Source organism: Patagioenas fasciata, chromosome 2 (genome assembly GCF_037038585.1).
Source record: "Patagioenas fasciata isolate bPatFas1 chromosome 2, bPatFas1.hap1, whole genome shotgun sequence".
Taxonomy (NCBI): Eukaryota; Metazoa; Chordata; class Aves; order Columbiformes; family Columbidae; genus Patagioenas; species Patagioenas fasciata.
Genome location: NC_092521.1, coordinates 87,254,481 through 87,274,912, shown reverse-complemented (window position 1 = coordinate 87,274,912; position 20,432 = coordinate 87,254,481). Strand labels below are relative to the sequence as shown.

Sequence of the window (20,432 nt, the reverse complement as noted above, 5' to 3'; positions counted from 1 at the left end):
AATTATGTCAATATGACATGAAAGTACACATACAGGAACATGACAGAAAAAGATTATTAAGCTTGTCATTAGAACTTCAGGAAAAATAGTCATCAGTTCTCCCTACCTTTTAAGTGTTAATATAGATAGTAGCAGAAGAAATATTGCCGTATGGACTTTTAAATCTGATGGGTATTTAGAGTCCAGAAATATTTCTAAACTTCAAGACCACCTCTAAATTTTAGTGGAATATACCACTCCTTCAAAACATGAAATGCTTACCATTGCCTCTGCCATTTCTTACTGAATCAAAATAGTTTCTACATCCTATTCGACTCTTCCACCAGATAAATAAAATATCAGCAAGTCTCTCCCCTATTGTACCTCCATGAAGTGCAGATGTTAAGTACATAGGAAAGAAGTGAAAAAAAACAAGGAAAAGAAAATAAATCATTGTATGCTTGTGACTAGTTGGTCACAGGCTATTCTGAGGAAGACTTCCAAATGTATTTCTCCTTTTATCCAAATTCTTTTCCTCCACCAAATACTGCCAAATATTGTGGAATAAAGCACCTGTAATCCAAGCCATTTGACACAACTATTTATTCCCTCATGGTTGACTACATTACATATTTATTTTAACATAAATAGAAAGGCAAGTAGAAATAAATCCTAAGCTTCCTGTGTTTGGGATTTCACAAGATGATGATACATTTGCTTTTGACAAGTGGATTGTTCAATCATGAACAACTGTGCCAATATCAAAGGAATGAACATGGGCCTAACTGTTGAATGAGAAATGAGTTCTCAGGAATGTTCAGTTTTCAATTGTCATAAAACAAAAACACTTTTTCAGTGAGTCCCCGAAAGTACTTGCGTCTCATAAAGAAGATATAATTGGCAAATTCCTGGTTATAGTACTACTGGTATTAAAATAGAATAAATCACTGATTTAACAGAATAAAGCCTCAAACACAAAAATAAATTTTTTAAAATATTAAAAATTTCCACACAAGTATAATGAACAAAAAAAGAGAAACATTATTAATACTGTCCACTGTACTAATGATTGATTTAGTGGTCATCTAGACTAGGGCTGAGACTGAAAATCTGAACATCTTTATAAGAATGTAGGCGTGGTAGAGCCGTCCTAAAACCTTCATCAGTTTCCAACTCACAAATATATCACCAACCAAACTGAACTCCGTTTGTTGATATATGTCTATCTTACTATTCTGTTAAAAGATACAGAGGCCTTTTCATTGAATATATTTGTAGTTCTGAGGAGTGTCTCCCTGATTCTGAAATGCGTTTTTTGGACCATCGTAGTCTATAGCAAAATGCAGCGCTAGTATGTATACTTACTCCTTAAGAATATTTGTTCTGAAATAGAAAAAAGTTGTTATGTAAAAGAAAGATAAGAACAAATCCTGTTCAGTAACTTAATTTGCATGAAAAATGAATAATGTTTTTAATAGCTTTAAAATAAATAAAACCAGAATCCATTTGTGATGTAATAATATGTGTCTAATAGTTACTGCTGACTCAGTTATGAGCATCATAAAGCACATATATTAATTAATGCTGTTTTAATACACATATACATGAAGCAGAGCAAATCATATGAGCTATTCTCTCTAGCTTCAATGAGCATGGCTGCATATACACTCAGTAAAATCTGTCAGACACTCCTGAAGACTGCAGATTTGATCCTATTCCCTTTGAAGTCTGTGGGAAGAGACCTGAGCTCCTTAATTTCATCACTATCACACAGCAGGATTTACTCAGTGGGTTGTGCCTAGAGTAACATACACCCCACTACCCAAAAGCAGTAAGGATGAGCTATGCTTTTTAATGTTGCCTCATCTCTTTGGCTTTTGCTGGCCAGCCACAGGTCAGGTACCTGGAAGGAAAAGTGCAAGGGCAGAGCTACACTTCTGCCTGTCATAAAGGATGCAGAAGTCACCACTTTGATCTTGGCCCTTGCTCATAAGAGGAAGAGAGACATGCTCTCTAGGTTTCTGCTGAGGGATCAGTGATTCTATGAAAAACTTGGCAGAAATTACGCAAAGAAGTGAACAGGAGGTGTATATCAGTATATCAATCTGTCAGTTATGTTGTGCACATCAGCTGTCAAACCATCATGTTGTTTTGCTTTGATTCAGTTCGCTAAAGTCACTGAAGACCACTGATGCTCAATACTACAAGTATATTGTTTGCTCTGCCCTGACATGTGCACCAGAAATCCAAAGGCACTGAAGATGGTCAGTCGTGTTGGGGTTTAAAAGCTACAGTGTGGGTGTGACTTATCCAGCACTGCTTGGTCTGGGCCTTGCTCTGTCTTTTATATAGGCATAGATTGCCTCTGATGAGGTTGGTAAGAATCTTTGGCCTTCAGGATCGAAAACCTAGTCTGATCTTTATAGGAGTAGATAAAGGAGACAGTGATAATAATATACTTGAGAATATGCACCCAGCGACATTATTAATAGCCACTATGAATTCTGTAATTTTCTTCTTCCATACTTGCAAATTTTATTATACAATAAAATAGAACTGTATTGTGGTGAGCTAGGCCCAGAAATAAATAGTCATTTGTCAGATTATAATAGTTCTCAGAGGGCATATTTTAACATAATTTTAATTAGAATGTTTGGATCTCCCTAGAACCTGGCATTATAACAGCAATTAATATATTTGGCCCTTTTAAATGTGTTCTTTGCAAGCATCTTCAAACACTGTACAAGTATTAATGACTTTGACCTCACAATGCATTTATGATGTAGACATATAAGATAATTAACTTTGAAAAAGAACCCACAGAATATCCATTGCAGAACTGAATTTGAAAGTTGTATTTCCTTTTTCTTACTCCCAACTGAGTTATGGGATATTTAACTACAGCAAGTACCCTCCATAGTAAATTATTCAAACAAATAACAGCCAAATTAATAGAAATTTTCTGCTCTTCCTAGCAGAAAAGAGAGGAAATAATGATGTCTGTTCTCCCCTGAAATACACAGCAGAATAACAGATAAGTGAAAAGGGCTACATATTCAGAGAAGTCGATGTCAGAAAGGTCTTGAAAAAAAAAAAAAACCGGAAAAAGCATGTCAGTGGATATTCTTTTAAAGAAAACAAACAAACAAACAAACAGTTTAATCTTTGTTGTTTTGTTTATTTTGGTTTTGGTTCTCCCTTTTTGTCCCCTCTTCTTGTGGCAGGATTTGTGTGGAGAGTGAAACTGGAGTTTGTAAAAAAAATCTGTGATATAATCATTTTGGTTTTCAAAATGTGTCGTTATTGATATTATGAAATTGGAAGTCAGAAGATGCAAAAGGGTTTGGTGACAGAACTATTTTAAAAATAATGTATTTGTTAATAGGAAACAAGAAGGAAGTGCTGTAAGACAAATGCTGAGACAGAGAGGACTAAACTTTGGGAATTTGTGGAAAAGTGCTAATGAGGGAGTGTACAAAAAGCCAGGGAGGAAGCCAAGCAACTAATTCTAAATGCTGTCTGAAGAGAAAGACAAAAAGATAACTACAGGTAGAGATGACAGGCGAACTGTAGGACACCCAACTTATAGTTCTAATGTAAACCCGAAAGGAGGATGCATCTTATGATATCCCTGATATCCCTAATTCAGGAGCAGAAAAATCCAACTAGGGAGCATGCCATATGGTAGAAATAGCTCTGAAGGTACAGGATGGAGTCAGGATAAGGAACGATTAGAGAATATATAGGCTGTAACAGATGAATAGACAAACATCAATAAATGAAAGAATGGAGGTGATGATAAAGAAAAAAAAAAAAGTTCTCAGGAGCAGAAAGTTCTGAAAACTTGACTAAAAGCTACCAATAGGCAAAATCCACGGGAAAATCTGTGTAGGGGAAAATAGACTCATCTGCAGTTCTGAAAAGAAACCTTCAAATGACCAGAAAGTGATATACAGGTGAAGAATATGATGAATAGAACATAAGATTGTAGTCAAAACTGTAAGAATATTCTGAGTTATAATCTTCGAAAGTAAGGGAAGGGAAAAAAAGATAAAGAGGAGAAAATATCAAGTACAAAGACTTCAGGAGAACAAGACGTTTCCTGGGATATTGACCTAACTGCAAGGTCCTAAAGTTGACCTATTTATCTCTGCCTTTAGTGTGATTAATGAACAGCAGAAGAAAGATTGACAACAAAGAATTTATGGGCCTTTGTCAGGACACTGTATTTGATAACAGAAATAACCACATTCTCAGGCATCCATCTGGTTAATACCACAGCCTGAGGAAGAAATCGGAACTGATATTCTAAGCTCTCCTTAATGTTTTCAGACACTTATAGAAAGGTTATATCTTTCCATATGCTCACAGAGGTAAGTACCACAGAAGCAGACAGATTCAATGCAACAGTACAATTACATATAAGACTGCAATTTCTCTCAGCACTTCTTACGTCAACAAGTCTGATGCTTTCTTAGCCCATGGCCAACAGTACTAGGAAAGTAATGGGCTACTTGCAATACTAAAACTAAAAAAAAAAATTAAAAATCTGGAGAGAGCTAAATAGCGCAATTCAGAAATTTCTGTTTTCCGTTTCATGGGGAAGTGCTGTTGTCACAACTTATTTATTTATTTATTTATTTTTACCATAACCTTCTCATTTATGTTTCTGTACTAAAAATGTTTGAATTGTATGATATCTGAAAAAAGATACGGATTTTAAAATATTTTGTAATTAACTATGTGATATTTCATTATTACGCAAATATATGAAGACTATTTAACATGCTGAGTTAAAATTTCTAATTAATTATATTTACTTCAAAAATTTTATGTAGCTTGTTCTATTAGAAAATTTCTCCTCTTCTCCATTCCATCACAGATGAACATATGCCTCTAGGAATCAGCCATAAACGTTGAATTCATAAAGCTGAAAGCAAATTCTACCTATCAGGTAGTCAGAAGTCTAGCAGCTGAATGACCACATTCAGAAAATCCAGGAACACAGTAAGTTTTAAACTAGTTACAGTTCCATAAATTATGTTCACTGTACTGACAGAATAAAGTCTATTACCCTCGGCACAATTATTTCTGCAAGATACAGGGTTAATACTCTAAATACATCAATTTTTTTTAAATATAATTTTCTTTTCAGCTTCTCTTTTTTTTTTTTTTCATGTTATTTGTTATTTTTCTGCAGTGCAGCAAATTTTGCACTTTCCAAATTTGTACATTCTATGTGGATGTATAGCTACACTGGAACCTGATGTCTTGAATATTTTTGAATCATTGAAATAATGTCTTGGTTGTTTGAGAACACTTAAGAAAAAGATGATTTCTTGGTAATTGAGGCTGGCAAAAATACAAACCAGCAGATTATAACTGAATCTTCTACAATAGTATAATATTTAATGAAAATACAAAACCATTTTCACAAAATTTTCTGAAACTCAGGAAAGTAAGTATTAAAACATCAATGCCTGTATATATAAAACATCTCAAAACACTGTCTGATCCAGTTCAGATAGTAGTAGTAATTACAATAGTAATAATAGTCAAAAGAGTTATTGAAATCAATGTGTGTGTTCTGAATATTAGTAATTGATATTATATATGTATTTTTACAATGAATAAGTGAATACTAATTTTTTAAGAGACCTCTTATATATTTAAACTTATCATTTTTTTTTTCTTAAAGAATTGTATGCACTAATTAATAATAGCTCATATTCCAAAATGTTATTTTTTATTATCCTAGCCACAACTTGGTAGTTAAGATAAGAACTGAAAATACATTGAAAACAGAATATTAACTCGAACAGCTGTTTGAGATTCTTGAGTCTGCCATCTGTGAGAGAGTTAAGGGAGGAACTCAAAGCACAAGAGGATTTATCCATACACAAAAAATCTGAGAGCAAAGAGATTAAAGAGGGTATCTACCTTCAGGCACTGCATCAACAGCACATAAGTAAACATATAACTCACCTCAGCCACAGAAAGGGTGAAAGGGGAGACAACTCTCTATTCAGTGCTTACCACCACTGAGGACTTACAGCAAAGATGAAAGGAAAGAATTCACTGAGCTTTCAACAGACCAATTTAGTGATCTTATTCTACCAGTTCTTAAGAAGGAGGACGATTCACCATTAATTACTTTCTATTTATATTTATATTCCAAATCACTGCAAATGAATAATTTTAATATTCTAAGTAGGAATAGATCTCAAATCACAAAAATCTGTTTCTGGGTGTAATTCCAATATTTGAACAAATGAACCAAAATGAAGAATACTTGAACCATGATGCAGAATTCTGAACAGGACTGATTTTTCAGATGATGGGGAAATTATTCATCAAGTAACATAGAACAGGCATTTGTGCCCCAGAATAAAGCACTCACCCACTACTGACATTTCAGGAACACTAGCAGTGTAAATTTCTTCTGGAAATGTTGGTTCATTGTCATTGATGTCATGGATTTTAATGACAAACTCTGATTCAGGTTCCACTGGTCTCAGGGTTCTTCTATTAATAGCTTGGGCACGCAGGGTGTAAAAGGCTTTCTCTTCCCTGTCAATTCTCCGAGTAGCATGAATGTCACCTGTTTTCTCATCAATTATAAAAAGAGTACCAGCCCCATCTCCTGACAAAATGTATTTCAGGGATCCATCTCCCTTGTCCTGGTCAGAATGAAGCTGAAAAAGAAGAAAAACAAGAGTATTAATTCAGAAATATTGAAAGATTTGGCTTTGTTGTTGTTTGGTGGGGCTTTATTTATTTAATTATTTATTTATAATAATTGTTGTATATTAAACCATTCTGAGTGCAACAGCATCTTTAATACCAACAAAAACATGTAACCGACTAGCAGTTATGGTGTCATACTGAGGCATATGTTTCCTAACTTAGCTCCAAGAATCTTTAAACTTAACTGTTTCGGCAGATTTTAGTTTTGCAGCAACACCTGTTCTCTGTTAAGAAACTTTTGCACCACAATTCTTAAAGAAGATTTTTATGTTAATACTGACCTTTTCCTTCCTTGAAGAGATCTTATTAAAAATTCACAACCTGCTGTGCTAGTTGTAAATTCACTAAGCAGATAAAGAACACAGCAGAATACATGACAATTAAGGAAAATAGAACAACTGGTTCCATGTCATACTATTTTTTTCTAATTTCATTTCATATTATTTATATTTCTCCTCAATTAGAGAATGTTTCATTTTAAGTCATTTTCATTTTCACCCCATCAACTAATGTAAATAGCCTAAAGGAAGGAAACAGATTTATTAAGCATTCAGTATTGATTTAATAGCAATTACGTAAGTAACATAAAGCTTAAATTAATCTATTAATGACCTGTAGTACTGACTGACTTTAGTAAATCCATAACAAAAAAGATATTCAATTATGTTACTTTGTTCAGTAGAGTAATGTGGTTAGCTCACTTGGTCTTTTGGATACACTTACCGTAATTTCTCTCGTCACCTTGTTGGAAAGTTCTTTCCAGTTTAAATGGTTTCATAACTGAATTAAAGAATCTGACATTCAGATTTATTTGTACTATGAAATGTATTTTTTAAAATTATTTTTGGTTCCAACAGAAGGATGAAATCAAGTAGAAAATCTGATTACGAAAATGAAGTGCAAATATAAAGAATTTTTAAAAATCACACGCTGAAACTATCAGAATTGTTTAAGACATAACTAGCACATTTTTTCCCTTTCTAAAAATAATTATTTGAACATCCATTTAAAAAAACAATTAGAACTTCAGTAATATTGTATTTAGTCATGTGAAGGGTTTTGTTACTTTAAGCTCTTGTGTCAGGTCATGAAAACCATTGTACATGTAGCTCAGTATAAATATACCCCATGACATGCGGTCATGGAAATATGTCTCTTTTTTATCTATGATGCCCCGAAGTTATTTTCCATAGCATCTACTTTAAGTTAGAGGTAGAATATTTTTGATGTTGAAGGTGGCTTTTCTTGCCTTTTGTGCTGAAATCAAACATACACAACAGAGTGGTAGGACAAGCTGAAGTCAAACAATGGACTGCTTTGCCATTAAACATTTTACAATACTGAATATTTCCTACACACTTGCAATATGTGGAACAGAACAAGTGCATGTAGAAACTTGGACCAAAGCCTTTATGGTAGTAATTTAGAAAACTACCGTTACTTTGAACTTCTATTTTCTATATAAAGGTTTTCATGTTTTCTTTCATTTCGGAAATAAACCTTAAGAAACACTGTAAATATTTATCAAAGAATGACAAATTAAACTTTGCTTATATTATATATAATATACATGTTTACTTTATAAAATACATATTTTCTTACTACTTTCTTGATTTCATTCCATATTAAATAAATAAAGTGCTCCACCAAACAAAGTAGGAAAATAGAAGTGAAATCTTTTGCAAATAAATTCTATTCTTTTCCTTCCATCTCTCTCATTGACTTCAAACTGAAGGTTTCATGTCATTCTCACTCCCCTTTTGGGAAATGAATTTTTGCTGTGAAATTTATTCCTTTGTACTCTTCTCTTGATGGTCCGTTCAAGTTGTGACCTTTCACCATTCTAAGTAACATTGGTATTAGGAAACTGGACAGTACCTTGCAGGCTGAGGCCCATTTTATAGCATCATTTAGTGTAGCTAGTGCTCAAAATCCTATTAACTGTTTTCTTCTCCAGGTCTTCCTGTGGTTCCACTTTTTCTTCATAAATGTTTCATTCCTAAGAGCTCACTGTTGGTACATAGCCACTAGATACAATTTTTCCACAGAAAAGTGGTGAAGAACAGCTATAGGAGGCTTCTCTTCCTCAGACATGCACCAGAATTACAAAATGAAAGTCTGTTTGAGCAAGAAAGATTGGCAGAAAGATAAACCTTTAAATGGGCACATTGCAATTTTCCCGCATGCTTTCCAAAGTCAGATCTGGTATTATAAATTCTTACCAATGCTGACAACAGTACATTGAGACTGCAGTGCCTGCTCTTTAACTCAGAAATCAGTTAGCAGAGTCTGGCAAAATCTATCTCCAGAATACTTTCTATCTCCAGAAAAGCATAGCCCCATGCAGACAGATCCTAGGAATAGTATCTAGCCAAATTTAACTCACAAATCATGCATGGAAATTGTTTCGAAGACTGATATTTAGCAAAAACATGCCAGGAATGTAGCAATGCCAACAACCAGTGCTTCTAGTGCCTGGGAATTTTGCCTGGGACTAGAAGCATAAACACAGTGTAGTGAAAAGAACTAAATCAGAAAATGAAGAAGATCCCCGCACTACAAAATATTAAGCTTTTGAACAATTATGTTTAGATCCAAATCAGAATGTAAAGGATTTTAACATAATAATTTGTCTAATATGTAAGGTACCGTCAATGCTGATCTTTTTCCATTGCTTTTCTGTAGCTATCTGTATGTAAAAAATTCTTAGTACGCTGATTTGGAAGAGAAAAATATTCTTTTTACACCACTCACAAAATCATTATCTTATTACCTCTGCAAAATTCAAACTTTATACATTTTTCCCCACCTATATTAGCCAAAGGACTGGAAAAGGAGCTGAATATAAGATTTTGAGACATTCACACAAAGGCTTTAGGGAGCTGATAGTTGCTCTTTAGAGTAACATAATTATAAGAAATACCAACCTGCATGGTTTAGAACACTTTACATTATAACACTTTGCATTGTCTAAAAACATTAATCATTTCACTTTGGACTACTAATCCAATTTAAATTTTATGTATACAGATAATAGTCCACAGTTACTGTAGAAGAACTTCAAATTCAGAACCACGTATCAGAAGGTCCTCTTGGGAGACCAGAAAGCACAAAGCTATAGACATAATGAACAAGGCATCCAGGCATAATTAAAGGACTGAAAATGTGCATTACATATGAACAAGGAAAGATAATACCTTTCATTTCATCTTCTTAGTTCTTAATTCAATCACGATGTTATTAGAGGAATCAGGATGGCTACAGATCACTATGTGCATGACAGCTTTGAACACTGAATCTTTAACCATTTCTGAAATGCATGAACAGTGTGTCAATCAGCACTGCAAAGTTTTGTCATTTTACTCTCGTATTAAAAAAGTCCTACAAAATGTTCCTTTGCTACTTTTAGTATAAAGTGTTTCCTATAGTTATTTTGTCTAATGGGCATCTGTGATTCATCTCAGCCAAACTGAGAAATGAAGAGACATCTGTTTCATTTAGCAGTTCTATTGCACAAAATGATCAGCTGTAAAGATGTGGTTTTGTTTTTATATCTGACACTGATATTTTGCAAACTCTTGTTTCAGTGAATTTCTTGCTATTCTTCAACAGAAATCCTTCCCTTTTCAGCTGACAGTGGTAGGCATACTTCATATACAATTTTTTTTTTCACTGTACAGAAAATCAGAATATCTGATGTTTTTATTTTTATAGTCCTGTTTCATTAAACAGTAATTGCAGTTAATGTGAAAGACAATTTTGCATATTTGGTTATTGATCTAAACTGGTTGAACAAACTTTTAAATTGAGAAAGATTTCATATGAATGAAAAAGGAACCTATTGCTTAGTAGAAGATAATAAATATTTAGAGAAGGTAACAAAATGGAGAGTTATGTGAATACTTAAAAAGGAAACTGAATCATCAATCTAAGACAGAAGGAAAATGGTTTTAAAAGATAGATTTTTTTTTTTTTTTTTACAATAAAACCAGAGTTAAATAAAATAAAATACCTTGGTCTTCAAGGTAAATGCAACCATAAATAAAATGAACTAATGAAAAAAATACCACGATTAAATTCAGTGCAGTATCTTATTAGATCTGTAAAAGAACTTTGTAAAAGGTCTTTCAGAAGACCTTAGATGTACAACATAATAATTCTGCTTTAAAAATTACTTGAAAATTACAACGTGGGAATTCTATGTTAATTGATTTCCAATTATTCAAATCAAACCTGTCAATTACAGAAGTGTGGGTTTTCTTTCTCCTTCAACCAATGAATTCCACCTAAGTCTGAATCTTCTAGTTGACTATTAAGGCTGTGGACTGTTTTCTAACAGTGTACAAAGTGTTAATCCTATTTTCATTAAAAAAGGCAGAAGATGCTACTGTGAAAAAGAGAGTCTATTAGATTGGTCATACCCATTTTATCATAGAAACTACTTCTAGAATTTGAGATTATTTATGACAAAGCCAGATAAAGACTTTAAGATTTTTAACACCTGTTTTTATCTAAGTTTCAGTTTTGCAAGTCCATCTATTAATTTTCAATTATTGATATTCAGATAAATAAGGACCAGAATATGACAGTATTAATGAACCAGTCTTTAGTTTCAAATTTTACTGTAGGCATTGTTATAGTTCAAATTGCTATTTTATCTTAATTTAATATGCTATAATATATAGGTGACTTACCTATACAATTTACAGTTTTTTGCAGTCTTTACCAAATGACAGACTATTCCAATATTACCTTACTGAACACATTTTACTGTCCTACTTTATAAAAGATATTTTTATTTGTATAATGTAGAAAATGTGTGAGTTTTTGTCTATTTTCTTCTGCAATACATTATTCAATATTTTGACTTAATCCAAGTATCACAGTAACAACGAGACCGCAGTATGCTCCTGAATTACTTCATCTTTTAGATTTTATTCAAATAAACCCTGAAATTCTCCTAATTGTGATGACAAATTTCAGGGAAAATTCTAACCTATTAACTCTTTTCTAAGTAATCATATTAACCATGTGATGCCAAAATATATATGTGGAAGCATTCACAATTCATTCTAGGTTTTCTGCGGTACATATTACAATATTAGCACATTCATTAGATACTTTGTAGAATAATAATAATAGTCTAAACATAATAACAACAGTTGGCAGATTTGATCTGCAATCAACAGGGAATAATCGACAGAGACTTCCCACAATGGAGATATTTATTTTAAGCATCATGAACTGAACTATAAAATGATGCAGTTGTTTAACATTAGCTGCACTTTAAGAGATTTTAAGACCTTCAGTAGCTCATTTCTTGTGCAATATTCTCTTAGTTGCCAGATTTGTCTGTCATGGCTTTGAGCCAGATTTTACTCACCAAAGAGATTCACAGAATTTGCACTAAGTTTTAGTGAGACATGCCACATATTTAATTTTCTTACTTAGTTATATTGTCAGTTTGCCAGTCCTGTGCTATTGTGTGTTATTCAAAAGAGGACACAGGTGGAAAGGAAAAAGGCATATTTCCAAAGGAAGTTTTTTTGAGACAAGGAAAGATAAGGGAAAGTAAACTAAAATGGAAGCATAAGAAGTGCAAGATGGGGAGAGCTCTGAAATTTTTTTGCTTGCTGAGAAGAAACAACAAACAGAAATTAAAAACTACAGTCGGTAGTGAATTTTCAGATTATATTAGTTTACTTTAACTTGATTCATTATCCAAAGGATAGATAAAAATAATTGTTAGCATTTCAGTTGAGAAAAATTACAGTAGTTCCTTTCTGTTCAAGATTTTCATTTGTTTCTACCAATGTTTTAAAATGGTAAGAGATAAATTAAAAACAATAATAATTTTAGGCCTTCTTTACACAATTTTTCATCACTAAACTTGCATCTTTTGCCCATTATTGTAGTTTATTCTAAAAGGATTCACAATCTGGAGAAGGTCAATGGTTCTGTCACCAACAAAGTCTTCTAAGATTTCAACTGAGAAAGGCAGTTTCTTTTTTTTAATGACACATTATATGAGGAGTAGACAGTCTTATATAGATGCACTGCCTCAGTGTGCCAATAATCAGACTCTCTTCTCAAGCCAAGGTCTTTAGCTGATGTTCAGAGGGCTAGAACAAGAAGGTTTGGCTTCATTAGACTGTTATAGCTTCCATTCCAGAAGACAAACAAGCATTGAGCTAACATGAACTAGAGACTAATTGAATTTCATACATCACGGAGTTCTTGCATGAGCCAATATGCATGTTCTCTTCCAATTTTAGTGTAATAAATATAATCCCTACATCAGGTGAAGACAGAAGGTAGAGAATTGTCACTGAACGTTCAGATAGTTGCGCCTAACAACTGCTGTAGACAACTGGATGTATGTAGATGCAAGGGAATTATTGAATTAAATGGAAAAAAAAAATAATACTGTGGATTAAACAACAAAAAAAATGGACTAAGCAAAGAAACGTTCTTTGATCCTAGTCCTACTCAGCATGATGTGTCACAAGCCTCTATTCCTACTTCTGTGAGTAGTCTCTCTAGACTAACCTGTGGTCTCAGTATGGAAATATGTCTGATAAGATTTTCCTCAGACTTTTTTTTTTTTTTTAATATATATTTTAAAAAAATGTTTTATGTTGTTTGGTTGCTTCTGAACAATTAAGTAGTTTCCAGAACAATGTCTCTATTCCACCAAGAAATGAACTAGGAAGTCTAATATGATGAGACAACACGTAACTTGCATTTACTGAATTCAGAATAGCTTTTATGATTTGAAAGCTTTGGGTTTTTCTGTTTAGTTTTTTTTTTTTTTTTTTTTTAAGGAAATGTCACTACTGATACATATTCTCTCTGCGTTACTGACAACAAAGAGATAATTATCAAACAATTTTAAGTTATTTTTGTTTGTTTTTCTGTTAACAGAATTTTTTATTATACCTTATATATATATTCTTAAAGTAGCATAGTTATTAACAAAATAACCATTAAAGCAACATTAGCTTTTAATATCCTAATGTACAATTTCACTATGCATAAAAAAGCATCACTTTTTTTTTTAAACGAATGCAGACAGCATTTGAGAATAGTGATGCTTATTTAATTTTGCCTTAATTTTTGTTAATTTAAAAACATGTTAAACAAGATTGTCTTTGTTTCCGTATGAAATCACTGTAACATGTAAATTGGTAAGAGCTGTGAAGACTTTTTACCTTTATGAGGTGTGCATTTTCTCCACATGAATATTCTAAAGTATATGTGTCTTTGGAAGAAATATACTTATAGGAAAAATCAAATATGTCGCAGAGAACAGAGTGACAATGTCAACACAGAAAGTGGAAGATGTCAGGTAAGATGGAGGCTATTTATCGGAATTAAGGATTAAAAAATATTAAGGGGTTATTTTAATAATCTCCAAAATAGTGATAGCCATGATAACATAGTATTATTGTTAAATTTAATCCTGAGGAATGGATGAGAGGGAAAGAGGGAGAGTTTTTCATATGTCTCAGTAAACTACTGATGAACTTCAACTGATGCAATATCTAATATTATAATATTTCAGATAATGAAGTATGGAGTTGTCTTGGATCAATCCTGGCTTAATTTTACATCCCAGTGAGATCAGTGGGGTTGTTCATGTAATAAATGCATAGTCCAGGGGAATATATTGATAACTTATAACTCTACTGGGGCAGTCGCGGTATTAAAGGTAGATCTGTGAGAGAAGAGAGGAGGAATATATGTAAACCCTTAAATGCAACTGACAGTTTTATTTGCCCATCAAATTTGTCTCTCATTTTACTAAATTATGAAATTCTTTATTCTGGAGAACAGTATTCTCAAGAAAAATCCCTTCTATATAACAATTACTAAGAAAAGAAATTATAGTTTAAATCATGATATACAAGTGCAGTACAGACTGCTTTAGGTTTTTAGAGACTTCTGGAGGTCATATCGTCCACCCTACCCTACTCAAAGAAGACCAACCACAGCCAGTTGTCCAGGACTGTGTCTATACAGCTTTTGAGTATCTCCAATGATGGAGACTCCACAACCTCTCTGCACAACCTGTGCTAGTGCGCAGTCACCCTCACCAAGATAAAAGTGTTTCCTGATGTTCAGAAGAACCTCCTGTGTTTCAGTTTGTGCCCATTGCCTCTGATCCTGTCACTGACCAGCAATGAAAACAGTCTGGCTCTGTCCTCTTTGCAGCCTCCCTTTCATGTATTTATATATGTTAGTAAGATCCTCCCTGAGCCTTCTCTCCCCTAGGGTAAAGAGTTCCAGCTCTCTCAGTCTTTTCACATATATGAGGTTCTCCAGTCCCTTAATCATCCTTATGGTCTTTTACTGGACTCTCTCCAGTGTGTCCATGTCTTTCTTGTAGTGGGGTGCCCAGAACTGGACATAGAACTCCAGGTGTGGCCTCACCAGTGTTGAAGAGAAGGGAAGGAACCCCTCCCTTGACCTGCTGGCAAAACTGCGTGATGCATCCATTAGCCTTTTTTGTGGCAAAGGCACATTGCTGGCTTATGTTCAACCTGATGCCCAGCAGAACCACCAGGTCCTTTTCTGCCAAGCTGTTTTCCAGCTGGTCAGCTCCCAGTAGATACTGGTGCCTGGGGTTGTTCCACCCCAGATGCATGACTTCACATTTCACCTTGTTGAACTTCATGAAATTCCTGTCGGACCATTACTCCAGACTGTTGAGATCCCTCTGAATGGCAGCACAACCCAGTCACTCCTTCCAGTTTCATGTCATCTACAAACTTGCAAAGAGTACACTCAGCCACATCATCCAGATCATTAAGGAAGATGTTAAAAAAGATTGTAGCTGATATCGATCCATGTGATATACTACTAGTTACCGGCCTCAAGCTAGATTTTGCATTGCTGGTCAGCACTCTCTGGACCTGGACTTTAAGATGATTTTCAGTCCACCTCACAGCTCATCTAGCCTGTATATCAACAACTTGTCTATGAGGAGGTTATGGAAGACAGTGTCAAAGGACTTAGTGAAGTCTAGGTAGAACATAACCACTGCATTCTCTTCGTCTTCCACTCCCACTTCATCACAGAAGGTTATCAAGTTGGACAAGTATGACTTCCCCTTGGTGAAGCCATGCTGACCACTCTTGATAATTTTCTTGTCCTTAATGTGCCTGGAAATGGTTTCCAGGATTAATTGCTCCATCACCTTCCCAGGGAGATGAAGCTGACTCATCTGTAGTTCCTGAGATCCTTCTTCTCTCCCTTCTTGAAGATGGGGGTAACAGTTGCTTTCCTTCAGTCTTCAGGTACTTGTCTCAGTCACCATGATCAGTCAAAGATTATTGAGATTGGCCTTGCAATGAATCTGCCAGCTCCCTCAGCACTCATGGGTGCATCCCATCAGGTTCTGTGGACTTATGGAAGCGTAATTTTCTCAAGTACTCCCTGGTGTGATTCTCTTCCATGAAAAATACATATTCCTTCTTTAGTCTTTTTATCTGGTCTCTGGTACCTGGGGCTCCTGAAGGCTGGTCTTTCTATTAAAGACTGAATCATAGGATCTTAGAATCATTTCAGTTGGAAGAGACCCTCAGGATCATCAAGTCCAACAATAACCTAACCAAACTCTAGCACTGAACAATGTCCCTAAGAACTTCATCTAAATGCCTTTTAAATGCCTCCAGGGATGGTGACTCCACCAGTTCCCTGGGAAGCATGTTCCAATGCCTGACAACCCTTTCCAAGAAGAATTGCTTTCCTAATATCCAATCTAAACCTCCCCTGGTGCAACTTGAGGCTATTTCCCCCTGTCCTATCACTTGCTTCTTGTGAGAAGAAACCAACACCCTCCACGCTAGAACCTCTTTCAGGTAGTTGTAGATAGCAATAAGGTCTCCCCTAAGCCTCCTTTTCTCCAGGCTAAACAACCTCAGTTCCCTCAACTGCTCCTCATAAGACTTGTGCTCCAGGTCCCTCACCAGCTCCATCATTCTCCTCTCCTCTCCTCTCCTCTCCTCTCCTCTCCTCTCCTCTCCTCTCCTCTCCTCTCCTCTCCTCTCCTCTCCTCTCCTCTCCTCTCCTCTCCTCTCTCCTCTCTCCTCTCTCCTCTCTCCTCTCTCCTCTCTCCTCTCTCCTCTCTCCTCTCTCTCTGGTACTTCAATGTCCTTCTTATGATGAGGGGCCCAAAACTGAACACAAGATTCAAGGTGGGGCCTCATCAGTGCCCAGTACAGTGGCACAATCACTTCTCTAGTCCTGCTGGTCACACTATTTCTGATATAAGCCAGGATACTGTTGACCTTTTTGGCCACCTGAGCACACTGCTGGCTCATATTCAGCTGGCTCTCAATCAACATCCCAGATGTCTCTCTGCCAGGCAGCTTCTCAGCCCCTCTTCCCCAAACCTGTAGTATTACATGGGGTTGTTGAGACCTGAGTGCAGGACCAGGCACTTGGCGTTGTTGAACCTCATACAACTGACTTCAGCCCAATGATCCAGCCTGTCCAGATCCCTCTGTATGGCCTTCCTACTCTCCAGTATATCAACGCTCTCACCCAACTTGCTGTTATCTGCAAACTTACTAAGGGTGCACTCAATCCCCTCATCCAGATCATTGATTAATCAGGGATTAAACAAATGGTCCCAATACTGAGCCCTGGGGAACACCACTCATGACTGGCCACCAACTGGATTTGGCTCCATTCACCACAACTCTTTGGGGGCCGGCCCTCCAGCCAGGTCTTTATCCATTACAGAGTACACCCATCCAGGCCATGAGCTGCCAGTTTCTCCAGGAGAATGCCATGGGACACAGTGTCAAAGGTTTTACTGAACTCTAAGTACACAACATCCACACTCCCTCACCTACTAGGTGGGTCACCTTGTGGTAGAAGGAGATCAGAGGAAAAGATGGCATTCACTATTTTAATATTTTCCATGTCCTGTGTAGCCAGATCCTCTGTCTCACTGAACAATGGGCCCACATTTCCCCCAGCCTTTTTTTTGTCTCCTATGTACTTACAGAAGCCCTTCTTTTTGTCTTTGACATCCCTTGCTTGATCAAATTCCACTAAGGCTTTAGCTTTCCTAACTTCATCTCTGGATGTTTAGATAATATTTCTGTATTCCTCTGAGGTTACCTGTTCTTGCTTTGAACCTTTATATGCTTCTTTTTGGTTTTGAGCTTGGCTAGGAGTTCCTTCTTCATCCACACAGACTTCCTGGCATTTTTGCTTGAGTTCTTATTTATTGGGATGGAACTTTCTTGAGGTGTGGAGGTGATCCTTGAATATTAACCAGCTTTTGTAGTCTTCTTTTACCTCTAGGGCCTTATCTCATGGGACTCTTTTAAGCAGATGTTTGAAAAGATCAAAGTCTTCTCTCCTGAAGTCCAGGGTTGTGAGCTTGCTTTTCACCCTGCTCTCTCTCCTCAGGATCCTGAACTCCACCATCTCATGGTCATTGTATCCAAGACTATCTTTGAACTTCACATCCTCAAAAAGCCCCTCCATTTTGGTGAGTATGAGGTGTATCAGAGCACTTCTCCTTGTTTCCTCCTCAGTCACTTGGAGAAAAAAGTCATCACCAATGAACTCCAGGAACCTCCTGGGTTTCTTATGCTCTGCTGTGTAGCTTCGCCAGTGTTTGAAATTCCCCATGAGGATCAGGGCATGTGAACATGAGGTTGTTTCTATCTGTCTCTGTAGGGTGTCATCCACTTGTTCTTCTTGGTCAGGTGGTCTATAGCAGACACCTATTGTTATGTCACCTTTGCCTTTCCTTTCTTTAAATTTTAACCCATAAACTCTCCATTGGCTCCTCTTCCATCCCTAAGCAGAGCCCCATGCACTCTAGCTGCTCTCTCACATTTAGGGCAATTCCCTCTCATCTTCCCTTCCTGTCCTTTCTAAAGATGCTGTATCTCTCCATTGCAACACTCCAAACATTGGAGTCGCTTCACTACACCTCTGTAATTCCAACAAGGTCACAGCCCTGCAACTGCATGCAGACATCTAATTCATTGTGTTTGTTCCCAATATCATGTGCATTAGTATACAGGCACTTTAGTGGGGCATCCCAACATGTTAAGTTCCTGGATAGGGCTTGGGGGATTTGTCCACAATGATGCCTTGTAGACCTCTTGTGGACACCTCAGTTACATAGGGAATTACAAATAATTTAACTGAGTTCTGTCATGTTTGTTTTAAGACTGGATAGGTAGCTATAATTAAAATGTAAGTTAAAATTTTGCCTACCAAAGCAGCATATTTTACTTCTCTATCAGACTGCAAGATAACAAAATAAGCAGATCTGGACATAAATCTTGGCACAGGTCATATAGAGTATTGCATGTTATATGTATACACATACAAGACAGCATCATCAGAATAGTGAACCGTATTCCTCAGCTACTTTTAAAGGAGACAGAAAGCCTGTCTTGATCTTCTCTGCTTCAAATTAAGAACTGTACTCCATAGTAATTACTTTCCCTTGCAATGTTAATTGCTGTTTTCAAAACTGTGTTCTGAGTACTGCATCACTGATGGAAAATTATATCTAACTTTTGTGAACTCTGGTAAGCAATTGGCAGGGTCATTCAATACTTCCATAAAGCTTCTATGACATTTGCTGGTATTTGTAAGACATCGGAAGCACTCTTTACCTAATCTCCCTTTTCCTGATTTCCAATAAAATATTATACTATATTGGTTACGCTGCTGGTGTTTGGCATTTTTTGTTGTTGGTGTTTTTTGTGGGTTTGTTTATTTATTCTTAATCTCCTTGGTTTGGCATAAATTACTGTTTTATCGTCTATATCAAAAGCCTCTGTTCTTTTTGTTTTGTCCATAGAATCACAGAGAGATTTTACGTTCTCTTTTTCCAGGAATACGCTCAGTTTCATGAAGCTTCAGTTCTTGCCTTGTGCACTGTTAGCTCCTAATTTTTTTTGGTAGTAAAAATAATTCCACACTATTCCTACAAAAGTTCCTAATTCCCTTTTATGGTACACAGACTTACACAGCGCTTGAAATATTTCCTTTCTCCTTCAATGACTTTGTTTTCTATAGCACATCGTTACTGCTTCCTAGGAAATACATCAATATTTCTGAAATCTCTACCATTATTCTTAAATGAGAAGCCTTGATGAATCTCATGCAGCTCTTTTCAGTGTCACACCATTCCTTACTCCTCTAGCTTTACCATTTATTTTATTTGGCTTTTACTAGAAAATATGCCACTTCTGACACATAGAGAATAGTCTGTCACATAACCTGACCTAGCTAAAGAGATAATTAAGCTACCAGTATCCTTATCTTCCAACTGTATTATTTATATAGGAGAATCATTATGCTTTTTGAATGACCTAAGACATCCTGCTGATTGTTAAATATATTTCTAAGTCCCCTGAGGAAACCTCTGTACATCTGGCATCCTCAGTAGCACCACTGTGAAAAATGTGGCCATATTCCTGCACGATAGTTCTTACAAGTGACAAATATTTTTAAAGAACAAAAGGAGTGGAGGGTTCTGTGAAATTTTGCAAATAAATAAATGAATATCAATTTATAAAAGTAATGTATCTTTCCTGTCTCTGTCACCTCATAGATGTATCTATCTGCTATTTGTCTATACTCATGTAGCCTCTCCTGGAGCTCATATATTCTATTTGTCACATTAATTTAGCATTTCGCAAGTACCTCCTCTTCATTAT

At 35.7% G+C, this 20,432-nt stretch overlaps 1 protein-coding gene across 6 annotated transcripts in view; it reads right to left on the bottom strand.

Moving 5' to 3' along the window:
- Positions 1-20,432, bottom strand: part of CDH10 (cadherin 10) — a 100,988-nt gene that overhangs the window by 29,618 nt on the left and 50,938 nt on the right. For all 6 annotated transcript variants that reach the window (XM_065830601.2, XM_071804508.1, XM_071804509.1 and 3 more), the window contains one exon: positions 6,380-6,674. In XM_065830601.2, coding sequence (XP_065686673.1) covers positions 6,380-6,674 — 295 coding nt within the window. The remainder of the gene's footprint in view (positions 1-6,379; positions 6,675-20,432) is intronic.